We start from the raw sequence: 11215 nt of genomic DNA on the forward strand, positions 1-11215 counted from the left end.
GAAAGATTTTTACACCACAATGCGTGCATATGAACCTCAAACTAATAAAAAAAGTATTTAGTATAATTTTGATTGTAATTAGTTTATTGATAAAAAAAAATAACTTTCATGAGAATTTGTAATTCAATTGAATGAAAATATTAATATTACTATCCTATATTTTCTTTTTTATATAAATTTTGTAAGTTTTGTTTTGGCTGTCTCCAATTCCATTGGTCACTCACTCAATAACAAAGCTGACTTTTTCTTTTCCAGAAACCATTTTGTATTTATTACTCATTTTCCTCTCAACCAACACTGCTTTCTCTTTCAGGGTTGGCTTATCTTTTGCTAAAACCCTCAAATTTATTTCATTTTGGTGTTTCTCTGCTATTGCCCCATTTTCTTATTTTATTGGGGGAAGAGGCCTTTTGATTGAAGTTGGTTGTTCAGGCTTGTTTTAGCTGAAAATCAAATTTTAAGAGAATCTGAAGACAATAATTGTGAGCAAAAAAACAGTTTTTTTTTTTTTTTTTTAAGTGTGATATTCCATTTTTTTGTTTTTTCGCTGGATGTTCATTTGTCCACAGGGACTGCTTGAAGGACCAATATATAATATAAATAAATGTAATAAAAAAAATTGAAAGTTTTGGACTGGATCTTATTTATTCGGGCCTTTCCTTTTTTCTTGTCTCAAATGAAGCTTTTGACCTTCTAAACCAACAAAATGGCGGTTACAAGTAACTAGTAAATCACTAAATCATATCATATGTTTGTACATGTAGTTATTTATTTATTGTCACACACCTAACCCTGCAATATTATTATTAGTATTTTCAATTTTTCTGAATCTGGGAGTATGCAGGGTGAAAATTGAGGGTGAACTTTCAAGGAGGCAGAAAGCTAGATGACCTATATCTCAAGTCATATTTATGTGTCTATGAGGTTCAGGGGAGATTGGATTGGATTGGATTATTTTCTGTTGTAGTAGGAAGGACAAGATACTATTTATGCAGAGGAATCTTTTGTGGAGGCTTCCTTCAAGGTGTTTTCGATAGTAGAGCCAAATAGTTGGATCCAAATCACACACTCCTTTACCTTTATTGTAGCAGATTCTTTTCGACTATTTTGACTTGGTAGGTGGTTATTTGAAGTCACAAAAGGCACAACAGCTAGTGGAGTGAAGGGTCTCCTTTCAAATCTCTCATCAAGCAACAAGCAAAGTAGTGTGTTGTGCTAGCTTTCACTGTTTTGAATCTTGTTGGATTTCAGAAAGCTTTTGCATTTTGAACTGGGAGCTGCTGTATCAACCTCTTGCTTTCTGATCCACAAAAGGGTATCTTATTCTTATCGGATTTTATACTACTTTGGGAATGTACTTGTAGGTAATATAAAAGAAACAAGATTCTGTGAACGTTGGGGGAGGTTTTACTTTTGAGTGTGTGATACTGATACATATGTTTTGAATTTGGTTGTAAGAATTTGTCTCTTTTATTGCCGGGTGGAATGTACAAGCATGTTGGTGATAAGATAAATAATAATAATTGTACTGGTGGGGCAGGCCGATGATTGATAAATATGATACTAAACGTCTTCTTGTGTATCAGTTTCTCCTATATAGGAATTGGCAACGCATATGCTTTTGGTGGTCGTTAAGAGTTGAATCTTTTGAGCAAGTTAGTTTTTGAGGCATTGTTATTGGTGCTGAATCTGATGAGTCGAGAGCAACAGAAGCGGGGGAAACAAGAGAAAGGTTCTGATGCTGCCGAGAAGGTCATTGTTGCCGTTAAGGCATCAAAGGAAATTCCAAAGACTGCTCTTGTATGGTCCTTGACTCATGTTGTTCAACCTGGAGATTGCATTACACTGCTAGTGGTTGTGCCTTCACAAAGTTCAGGTGATTGTGCTTCCTCTTTCGCTTGCATTTGATCTACTTTTGGGCTTCTTTTTCTTGCTGGATATTGTTTTTCGTGGAAAATTGGAAAAATGGTGAATTGTTTCCTTTGATTCAGATGTGAGTATGTGACATGGTCAGTGGTTGAGGTTTCTCATATATATTACCCCGCTCTTTTATCATATATGGGGATTTTTTCTGGGTATTGCATTTTGAAATCATGTCATGGCAGTGTGATAAGAAATGTCTATGAGTGCATTCCTGGTTCTAAACTATGAACTTTGCTAGTGTTTGTTTTGTGGGAATTTCAACCTTCACCTTGCTGTTATGTGTAATTGACTGTTCTTCTACTTGTATTCAGGCAGAAGATGGGGTTTTCCAAGATTTGCTGGTGACTGTGCCAGTGGTATTAAGAAGTACCCTCCAGGAACAATATCAGAGCAGAAGAGTGACATTACTGATTCTTGCTCTCAGATGATCCTTCAGCTCCATAACGTCTATGATCCAAACAAGGTTAGTAGCCTTGGTGTGTGCAAGGTTCATGCAAATTGAATGTTGAGGTTGTATCCTTATTCCAATCTTTTCCCAACAGATAAATGTGAGGATTAAAATTGTTTCCGGATCACCTTGTGGAGCAGTGGCTGCTGAAGCCAAGAAAGCACAAGCCAATTGGGTTGTATTAGACAAGTAATAGTCTCTCTTATCTTTTCCTTACTAAGAAGCATGCTACTGTAACCATGAAACTTGGTGATATCTCCATTTTTTGTTTATTGTTGATCTGAGGATATAATTGAGTTTGTGTTATTGTTTTTGGTGTTGCCTTCTTTGCAGACAGCTAAAAAATGAGGAAAAGCGATGCATGGAAGAATTGCATTGTAACATTGTGGTTATGAAACGTTCTCAACCAAAAGTACTGCGCTTGAATTTGATCGGACCACAGAAGAAGGATGTTGAAGAAGCAGGTCCATCATCTTCTGAGCAAGATGAAATGCCTGAAAAGAAAACCAAACAAAAGCTTGATTCCTTAAATTCTATAAAAGGACCTGCTGTAACTCCAACTAGCAGCCCTGAGCTAGGGACACCATTCACTGCAACTGAAGCTGGCACTTCATCAGTTTCAAGCTCTGATCCTGGAACTTCACCATTCTTTATCTCAGAGATGAATGGTGAGTGCAAAAGGGAGGAAACTATCAAGGAAAGTCAGGAACTTGGTGATACTAATTCAGACACAGAAAGTGAAAGTTTGTCCACATCTTCAGCAAGCATGAGATACCAGCCATGGATCACAGAACTGCTTTTGCATCAACAATCATCACAACGCAATGATGAAAGATCTGATATATCTCATGGTACGCCTCAAACGTCTACAACCAGAGGTTTCCTTGAAAAGTATTCTAGGCTTGATAGGGGGGCTGGATTTGAAATCTCAACCTATAGAAACGACATGGATTTCAGTGGAAATTTGAGAGAAGCGATAGCATTATCCGGAAATGCCCCACCTGGTCCCCCTCCATTATGTTCAATATGTCAACACAAGGCACCTGTTTTTGGAAAACCTCCAAGGTGGTTCAGCTATGCTGAGTTAGAACTTGCAACTGGTGGATTTTCACAGGCCAATTTCTTGGCAGAAGGAGGGTTTGGATCTGTTCACAGAGGGGTTCTACCAGAAGGACAAGTCATTGCTGTCAAGCAACATAAATTGGCTAGTTCTCAAGGTGATCTTGAATTTTGCTCAGAGGTGGAAGTCCTAAGCTGTGCTCAGCACCGGAATGTTGTTATGCTCATTGGATTCTGTATAGAGGACAAGAGAAGGCTACTGGTTTATGAGTATATATGCAATGGATCATTGGATTCACATTTATATGGTGATTTCTCTTGCTCCAATACCAGATTATCTCATGATAGAAATATATATTAAATTGACTTGAACTTAGTGATAAGACATTGATATATAGTCCATAAACTGTCAAGCTCTTAAGTATTTATGATATTTTTTAGTGTCATTAAACACTTGGAAAACTGTATTAGATAATTTAAAATCATTTTTTTGGTTATAAATGGATATGTCAACTATCATGATATTTTTTGTCTTTAAAGGCTACATTCATGCATATTATGTTAACATAACAATATTTTCATGTTACATTCAGTGATGTGGAAATGGTGACTTGATTGTAAAATGATTTAATACTTTGAAGTATTTCAGGGCGACAAAGGGATCCACTAGAATGGTCTGCCCGGCAAAAAATTGCTGTGGGGGCTGCTCGTGGGTTACGATATCTTCATGAAGAGTGCAGAGTGGGTTGTATTATCCATCGTGACATGAGGCCAAACAACATTCTCATAACTCATGATTTTGAACCGCTGGTAGGGTAGTGCTTTGCTTCCTTTCTACAATGTTGTCATAGTTTACATATTGAAAGACTTCATTATTGAATATTCATCTCACTATAACACTTTCTTGCCTCCAATTTTTAGTTCATTAAAATAGTTGTGGACTGCTTGAAAAAGTACTTATTAAAGGAAAATACTTTTTCAGTTTCCCACAAATCATAATTTTAAGTCTGTTTTGAGGTGCATCAAATGTGTGCTTCATTTTCTAACAGTATAGTAATTGTGCTGAATTATGTTATGGCAGGTTGGTGATTTTGGACTAGCAAGGTGGCAGCCTGATGGAGATACTGGTGTGGAAACTAGAGTGATTGGAACATTTGGGTAAGTGCCGTATTGATCTTGAATTAGTTTCATTGTTAAATTTGCATATACAATATGGGATTGCAACTAAGCTATGCTTTTTCTGTGTAGGTATTTGGCTCCTGAATATGCTCAAAGTGGCCAAATCACTGAAAAAGCTGATGTTTATTCCTTTGGGGTGGTACTAGTGGAGCTTGTTACAGGGAGAAAAGCTGTGGATCTCACTCGGCCAAAGGGTCAGCAGTGCCTTACTGAGTGGGTAAGTTAAGAGTATGATAATAACCAACTTGTTATGTTATTGGATTGTTGGTTGTTGGCACCATTTCAAGATTGAATAGTAACATTCATGATAAACATGAAATTCCAATTGACAAACATAAAAAGCTTCAATTTCTTTTGTTGTTTATGCCTACCCTTGCCTAATTGTGTAAACATTTTGGATATTAAACAGGCACGTCCACTGTTGGAAGAATATGCCATTGAGGAACTGATTGATCCGAGGCTTGATAATCACTATTCAGAACACGAGGTGTATTGCATGCTACATGCTGCATCCTTATGCATACAGAGAGATCCACAATGTAGACCACGCATGTCACAGGTAAAGAAAGTTTTTTGTTTTTTGGTAAACTTTGCCTGCTCCAAAGACCAACTGCATGTCTTGCCTAAGTACCTAAATGTTTCCATTTTCCACTTTACTAATGTGTGATACTAAAATAATTTGTTGCAATTGCCATTAAAAGCTGAGTGTTAGTGGAATAATTTTTTAACAATGTAACACAAAAGGCTTAGTAGTTTGGACATGTTGCTGTGCTCTAAAACAACCTAACCATTTTGGCACACCTGTGGTTGTTTATTCAAGGTTCTCCGAATACTAGAGGGTGACATGGTGATGGATTCAAATTACATCTCAACTCCAGGTTATGATGTGGGAAACAGGAGTGGTCGAATCTGGTCAGAGCCGTTGCAAAGGCAGCAGCATTATAGTGGTCCCTTGTTAGAAGAGTCTCTGGAGTCCTTCAGTGGGAAGCTATCCCTTGACAAGTACAAGTCTTCTTATTGGGGGGATAGGGACAAGGCTAGACGGGCTTCATGTGAAGATGATATTTGAAGTGGTTGATGATGCAAATTGCATTCTTATGTTAAATATGTTTGTTGCCTACCTGTTTTGTTGTTGTCTTTTCTGCAATTGGGTCTAGTTTTGCATCTGTATAGCAGAGTGAAAGTAGGATAGGTAAATATAGAAGTTTTTGAAAAAAAATTAAGGAAATCATGTAAACTAGTGGCTAAATGTCCTTCAACTCTCTCTCCCTGATCTATTACATGGTCCAGGAATATCATGGTCCCCCACTTATCTCTACGTATTACATAATTGAGTTTTATTAGCACTTTCATGTAAATGGAAATATCGATTGTATGTAAGATAAAGATCGGCTTAGGTCATAAATACGGAACAATATTGAATTATCTAATAATTTCTCTTTTCTTTGGTTTCAATGCATTTTTGTGCATAGAAATGCATGTTTGTGCATAGAGATGCATGCATTAAGAAGTGAACAAACTTGTTTCAAGATTGTCATTTGAACTAACAATCAAGACAATGAGAGTGTCAAATCAGTTAGTTTTAAGCCTCGAGGTAAAATCAGATTTTATCTTTTTTTTTTTTTTTTGAACTTTCTGAAGCTTGTAAAATCAAAACATCTTGGTTGGTTGATAATGACAATGTAATTTTCTTGAATTCTTGACGTTTGCAGCATGTGAAACAAAATTTATTGGTTGGCTGATGGGGACAGGGCTGAGAGGTTCAGACATAATACAATCAAGAGACATGTCAAGTGTCTTGTTTCTTGATTATGTATTGACAAGTTAAAAACAATGAAACTCCCACACCTTATCCTGAGGACGACTCTGTCTGATTCTTGTCCATATATCTTACTTATTAATCAACATCAACAACAAAACTTTGCAGAACCCACAACTTTGATTCTTCCAACATTGTTATGTAAGTTTCAAAAGAATTTGATGCAAACCTTTTAATATTAGAGGCCCAAACTAGAGATAGATGACATTTAGAATAGAGTGGTCACAAAATGTATTGCTTTCAATTTTCTAATTATACATTGTTGATGATATTAGTGAAATAGGTAAATAAGGTTATATATAAATATATAAATATATAAATATATATATATATATATATATATATATATATATATATGTTTTGATATGCCTAAAAAGTTTCACATCATTTAGGAATCGAAATTAAGGATAGTATATAAACACATTTTCTCTTTAACCCGCCGAGATGCCTTTTCAAGAATAAAACCGTGATGATCCAATGAGTGCCAAAACTGACAATACCTCAGATGCGATGACTCTAATGATGACAGCGAACTTACGATCGAAAATATATATATATATATATATATATATATATATATATATATATATATAGAGAGAGAGAGAGAGAGAGAGAGAGAGGTTATAATTACATCGGTATAACTTTTACTAAGTATTACACCGCTCAATAACTTTATATTAATTGTGAATTTTCTAAATCCAACCGTTAGATTGAAAGTTCATATCACTTTATACGTGTATATCAAATTTTGTTAAAATTGAACAACAACTCGAAGGTAATCAAAATGTTCATATTTTAGTATATTTTGAAATGAATATATTACGTCAATTTTGTTTTATAAAAATGAAGTATCAAATCATCTTGGATTAATATATAATTTTGTATATATGATCTAAGAGATATGAACTTTCAATCTAACGGTTGAATTTACAAAATTCATATTTAATATAAAGTTATTGAGCGGTGTAATAGTTAGTAAAAGTTACACCAGTGTCGTTTAAACCCTCATATACATATATATATATATATATATATATATATATATATATATATATATATATATATATATATATATATATATATATATCAAGAGCAATCCTAAGGCCATAAAGTATTTACATAGTCAACAAAAATATTATACAAAGAGGAGTTCTAATTGTTAAATTACAAACTAAGTTTGACACCATTAGAATAAGAAAAAAAAATTATAGAGTACACGTATATTTTATTGGTTAGAGACTTTTTTTGATGATCAAAAACAAAATTGTAAGGGTTTAATCCTAAAGTGAATAATATCTTATACCAATGCAGAGATGTATGTGCAAATAGTCTAATAAAAATAACAAACTATAACATTTCACTTGATAAATATATCCTCTCAAAACAAAAATTCCAAAATCATAACCGTAACACTAATACAATTGTTTTAATTCACTCTTTTACTATTTTTTATTTATGAGAATTGAATTTAGTTGGAAAACATCGGAGATCTGGGCTGCTCCAGACAACATCGGATAAAATTCCAATTCAAATTAGATGATAAAGATATTCAGTCAAAAAAAGTGTTAGAAATATGTTGAAATATCTTTAGGTGAATAAATTAGTTTTGATAAAATATTTTATTTATGTGATAAATATTTAGATTTAATCTATTTTGATTATTTCATAATTTGTTTCCTTATTTTTAAGATAAGATGATATTAATATTTAATTTTATATCACAATGACATATGATCCATCTACCTTCATATAAGAACTTGCTTACTTTTTCGGCATCTCTCGCCTACTCTTTTCAGCCTTCGTCTTATAACAGGCAAACTTATCATAAATCCTAAGGACCGAAAATACTGGATCAATGGTTCATAGCGTTCTGTTGTACTACCTAAGGATGCTTAAAAGATTCTATCTTCTCAATGGTCTCAATGATCCAAGTCTAAAAAGCACCTATGTAAGCTCACTTCCTGCAGAGTTCCAACCAGAACTCGCCAGAATGGCTACCGCAGCCAACAAAGACTTTACAGCCTTAACCATGGGTATGATGAATCCAGAAATCTTTCCACCTCACTTTTGGAAAAAGGAGACTACATACTTCATAGCTGCTGATGGAAAAACCTTTAAAATAGAGGTTATTTCCCGAGCATCAGTGAGCATCAGACTCTTCAAAGACTGTATTATTTGGTCCAGAGTCATTGGAAGTAAGCTACCCAACAAAGATCTTCTAATAGGAATGGATGTCTTCAGTTTTGTCCTTAAGGCAATTGGGATTGGATTTTGAACAGTTTTACACCATATGGCCCAAAGAGTTGGTTCAGACAGATCCCACCCAATTTCACAGAATAATTCGAAGATCCCGGAGTGGTCTTCTGTAGGGTCAAACATAGATGGAGGAACTGTTTTAAATCTTAAAGTCTCATGAAGATAATAAAAATAATGAGCTAAGTTTACTGCGTGGGTTTGTAGCTTGTAGATGATCTGGTAATGAAGTGTGGCACAGACAACATCAGAGATCTGGGCTGCTCCAGTGATCTGGACTTGAACCTTTAGTCGGTCTGGCATGGTGAAGTCTTTTAAACTAACATTATAGTTGGAAAATAATGTTAATACAACACTCCCAGCATGAAGTGTGGTTAAGACTGTGCCCATCACCACATTTTCATAATGGAGGTAGCTAGTGTCTAGCAAGGAAACCCTTACAGAGACGGGAAGTTCACGTCTTTCATGAAGTGTGAGCATCAATCTGATGGCTCCATAATGAAGATGGGTATAGTGTCACTCTTTTGATAAAAAAATATATATACCTTTATAAAATACAAATATAAAATAATTCATAAATATGCACTTTGATCGGCCGATAGCCTACTTGTCATGTTTCGAATGAATGTATTCCTATCAAATAGGTAATGTGTTTCTTATTTTAATATTTTTTTGAATATAATTATTTATTTAAAATATTTTCCTCAAAACTAAATATTTTTTTCCTACTTAATAATAATTGCTCTTCAAAATCTTCCATTAGAAGGTACAAGATAGTTTTGGGCCCATCCTCAGACTTCAGACCCTTCAAACCTGGTCATTGCATAAAGTAACAAAAGAAGCAAATATATGTCTGCAATTTGCAAGCCTAATTCATCCATCTCACTTGAATTCATTTTTTATGAAGTTGAGATTTATCATTAGCATGCTAGCATTGTTGCTGCAATTTATTATGGAGTCAAAATAACAAATTAAAACAGGTTATATATTTACAATTCGCGAAATTAAATAATTCATCTCACTTGATTAGATTGTTGACACCATATTGGTTAGATCTTAATTTATTTTCAATATTGTTTTCTTAAAGTTTCATACTAATTAAAAAAAGAGACCCCAGGGAGTAGTGAATCACTAATAACAGGATCCGGAAATCTGGGGATGCAGGTGCAAGTACACCCTACATCTCCATGCTACTAGCAACCATTGGGAGATTAGGAGATACCCTAACCTAAGGATAAAAAAACAAAAGAATAGAAGGTACATATTTATTCACTTCACACTTCTATTATACACTCTTACCTTGGAGTAGAAGTTATGTTGAAGATCATGCTGAAAATTGAAGTCAATCTGAATAACATGAAGATTCCATTTTTTGGATTGGTGTTCAATACAAATATAAATGAACCACAAAACACAGTTTGGTCTTTTTTTTTTTTTTTTTTTTTTCTGCTTCTCCTTTTTACATACAATGTATAGACTTCATCACTTTATTTGATGGTTCAATAACATGTTAATATGAAGAAAAAAAAAAGTTAATTTATAACACTTCATCACTCTTATTTGGCATGGTTCTACCAGGACGGAGCTAGGCCATTTTATTTGAAGGATTCAACCATAAAAATTGAAATGAAATTATAATTGTAAAATTAATATATTAAAATTAACTAATAACTAAAAGATCTATAATAATTAACCACACCAACATTTATATTTTGCATAAAAGTGTTTTTAAGAGTTATTCTTTGATGATAATATTATTTTTTTTAACTTTTAATCTAATTTTTTTAATCATATTTATTTATAAATTAAATATTGATATTTTAAAATAAATTATCAATAATTAAAAATAATATTATGTAATAATATAAATTATTTATTTTAAATTAAAAATATAATTTATTTAAAAATATCTGTTTTTATAAATTTTACATATAATTTACATTCAAATGTAGGATTTATTTGTAATATAATTTATAGGATTTGTAACTAAGGAAATATAAGATTTATAGTTATAGAGATATATTAAAGAGGAGAGATGCGTTCACTTTAGGAGTAAATTTATCTAAACTTACTTCATTCGATAATTATAAATCAAATTTCAACTATTAAATCATTGAATTTAAAATTCTTAATACATAAATAGAGTTTGCAAATTTAAAAAAAATTAATATTTTGTGTTATTAATTCAAATCAACATATAAAATACGTTTTAGAATTATATATCAATTTGAATTAATGAAATGAAATATTAAATAATTTTTAAAATTTTTAAAAATTTACAAATTGAATTTAAATATTAAGAACTTTAAATTCTACGAATGAATTATTAAAATTTGATCTAAAATATGAGTTATTAAACGAAGTAAGTCTAAACTTATTAAAATAAACAAATCTCTCCCCTATATTAAAATAAGAGAAACATGATGTTAAATTTTTTTACTAACATGATAATATTTTTAATATATTTTAGAATAAAATATTGACGTAATAAAGAGTAGCTCTAATATAGTTGATGTAACACCTTATTGAAACTA

The 11215-nt window shown here is 32.7% G+C and overlaps 1 protein-coding gene across 3 annotated transcripts; it reads left to right on the top strand.

Moving 5' to 3' along the window:
* Positions 1 to 277: 277 nt before the first annotated feature.
* On the top strand, positions 278 to 5927 carry LOC109808846 (inactive protein kinase SELMODRAFT_444075). 3 transcript variants are annotated; one of them, XM_020372002.3, is made up of 11 exons: positions 278 to 482; positions 845 to 1315; positions 1587 to 1876; positions 2235 to 2386; positions 2466 to 2560; positions 2705 to 3738; positions 4080 to 4240; positions 4512 to 4588; positions 4679 to 4826; positions 5019 to 5168; positions 5430 to 5927. In XM_020372002.3, exons 3-11 carry the CDS (start codon positions 1693 to 1695, stop codon positions 5676 to 5678), a joined length of 2250 nt encoding a protein of 749 aa, XP_020227591.1. In that variant the 5' UTR covers positions 278 to 482; positions 845 to 1315; positions 1587 to 1692; the 3' UTR covers positions 5679 to 5927. The 3 variants fall into 3 exon arrangements, with proteins under 3 accessions (XP_020227591.1, XP_082930888.1, XP_020227589.1); XM_020372000.3 differs by lacking the exon at positions 278 to 482 and adding an exon at positions 611 to 726; XM_083074762.1 differs by lacking the exon at positions 278 to 482 and having other exon boundaries at positions 582 to 1364.
* The last annotated feature ends 5288 nt before the right edge of the window (positions 5928 to 11215 follow it).

This window comes from Cajanus cajan, chromosome 5 (assembly GCF_000230855.2).
Source record: "Cajanus cajan strain Asha chromosome 5, NIPB_CcT2T_4, whole genome shotgun sequence".
NCBI lineage: Eukaryota > Viridiplantae > Streptophyta > Magnoliopsida > Fabales > Fabaceae > Cajanus > Cajanus cajan.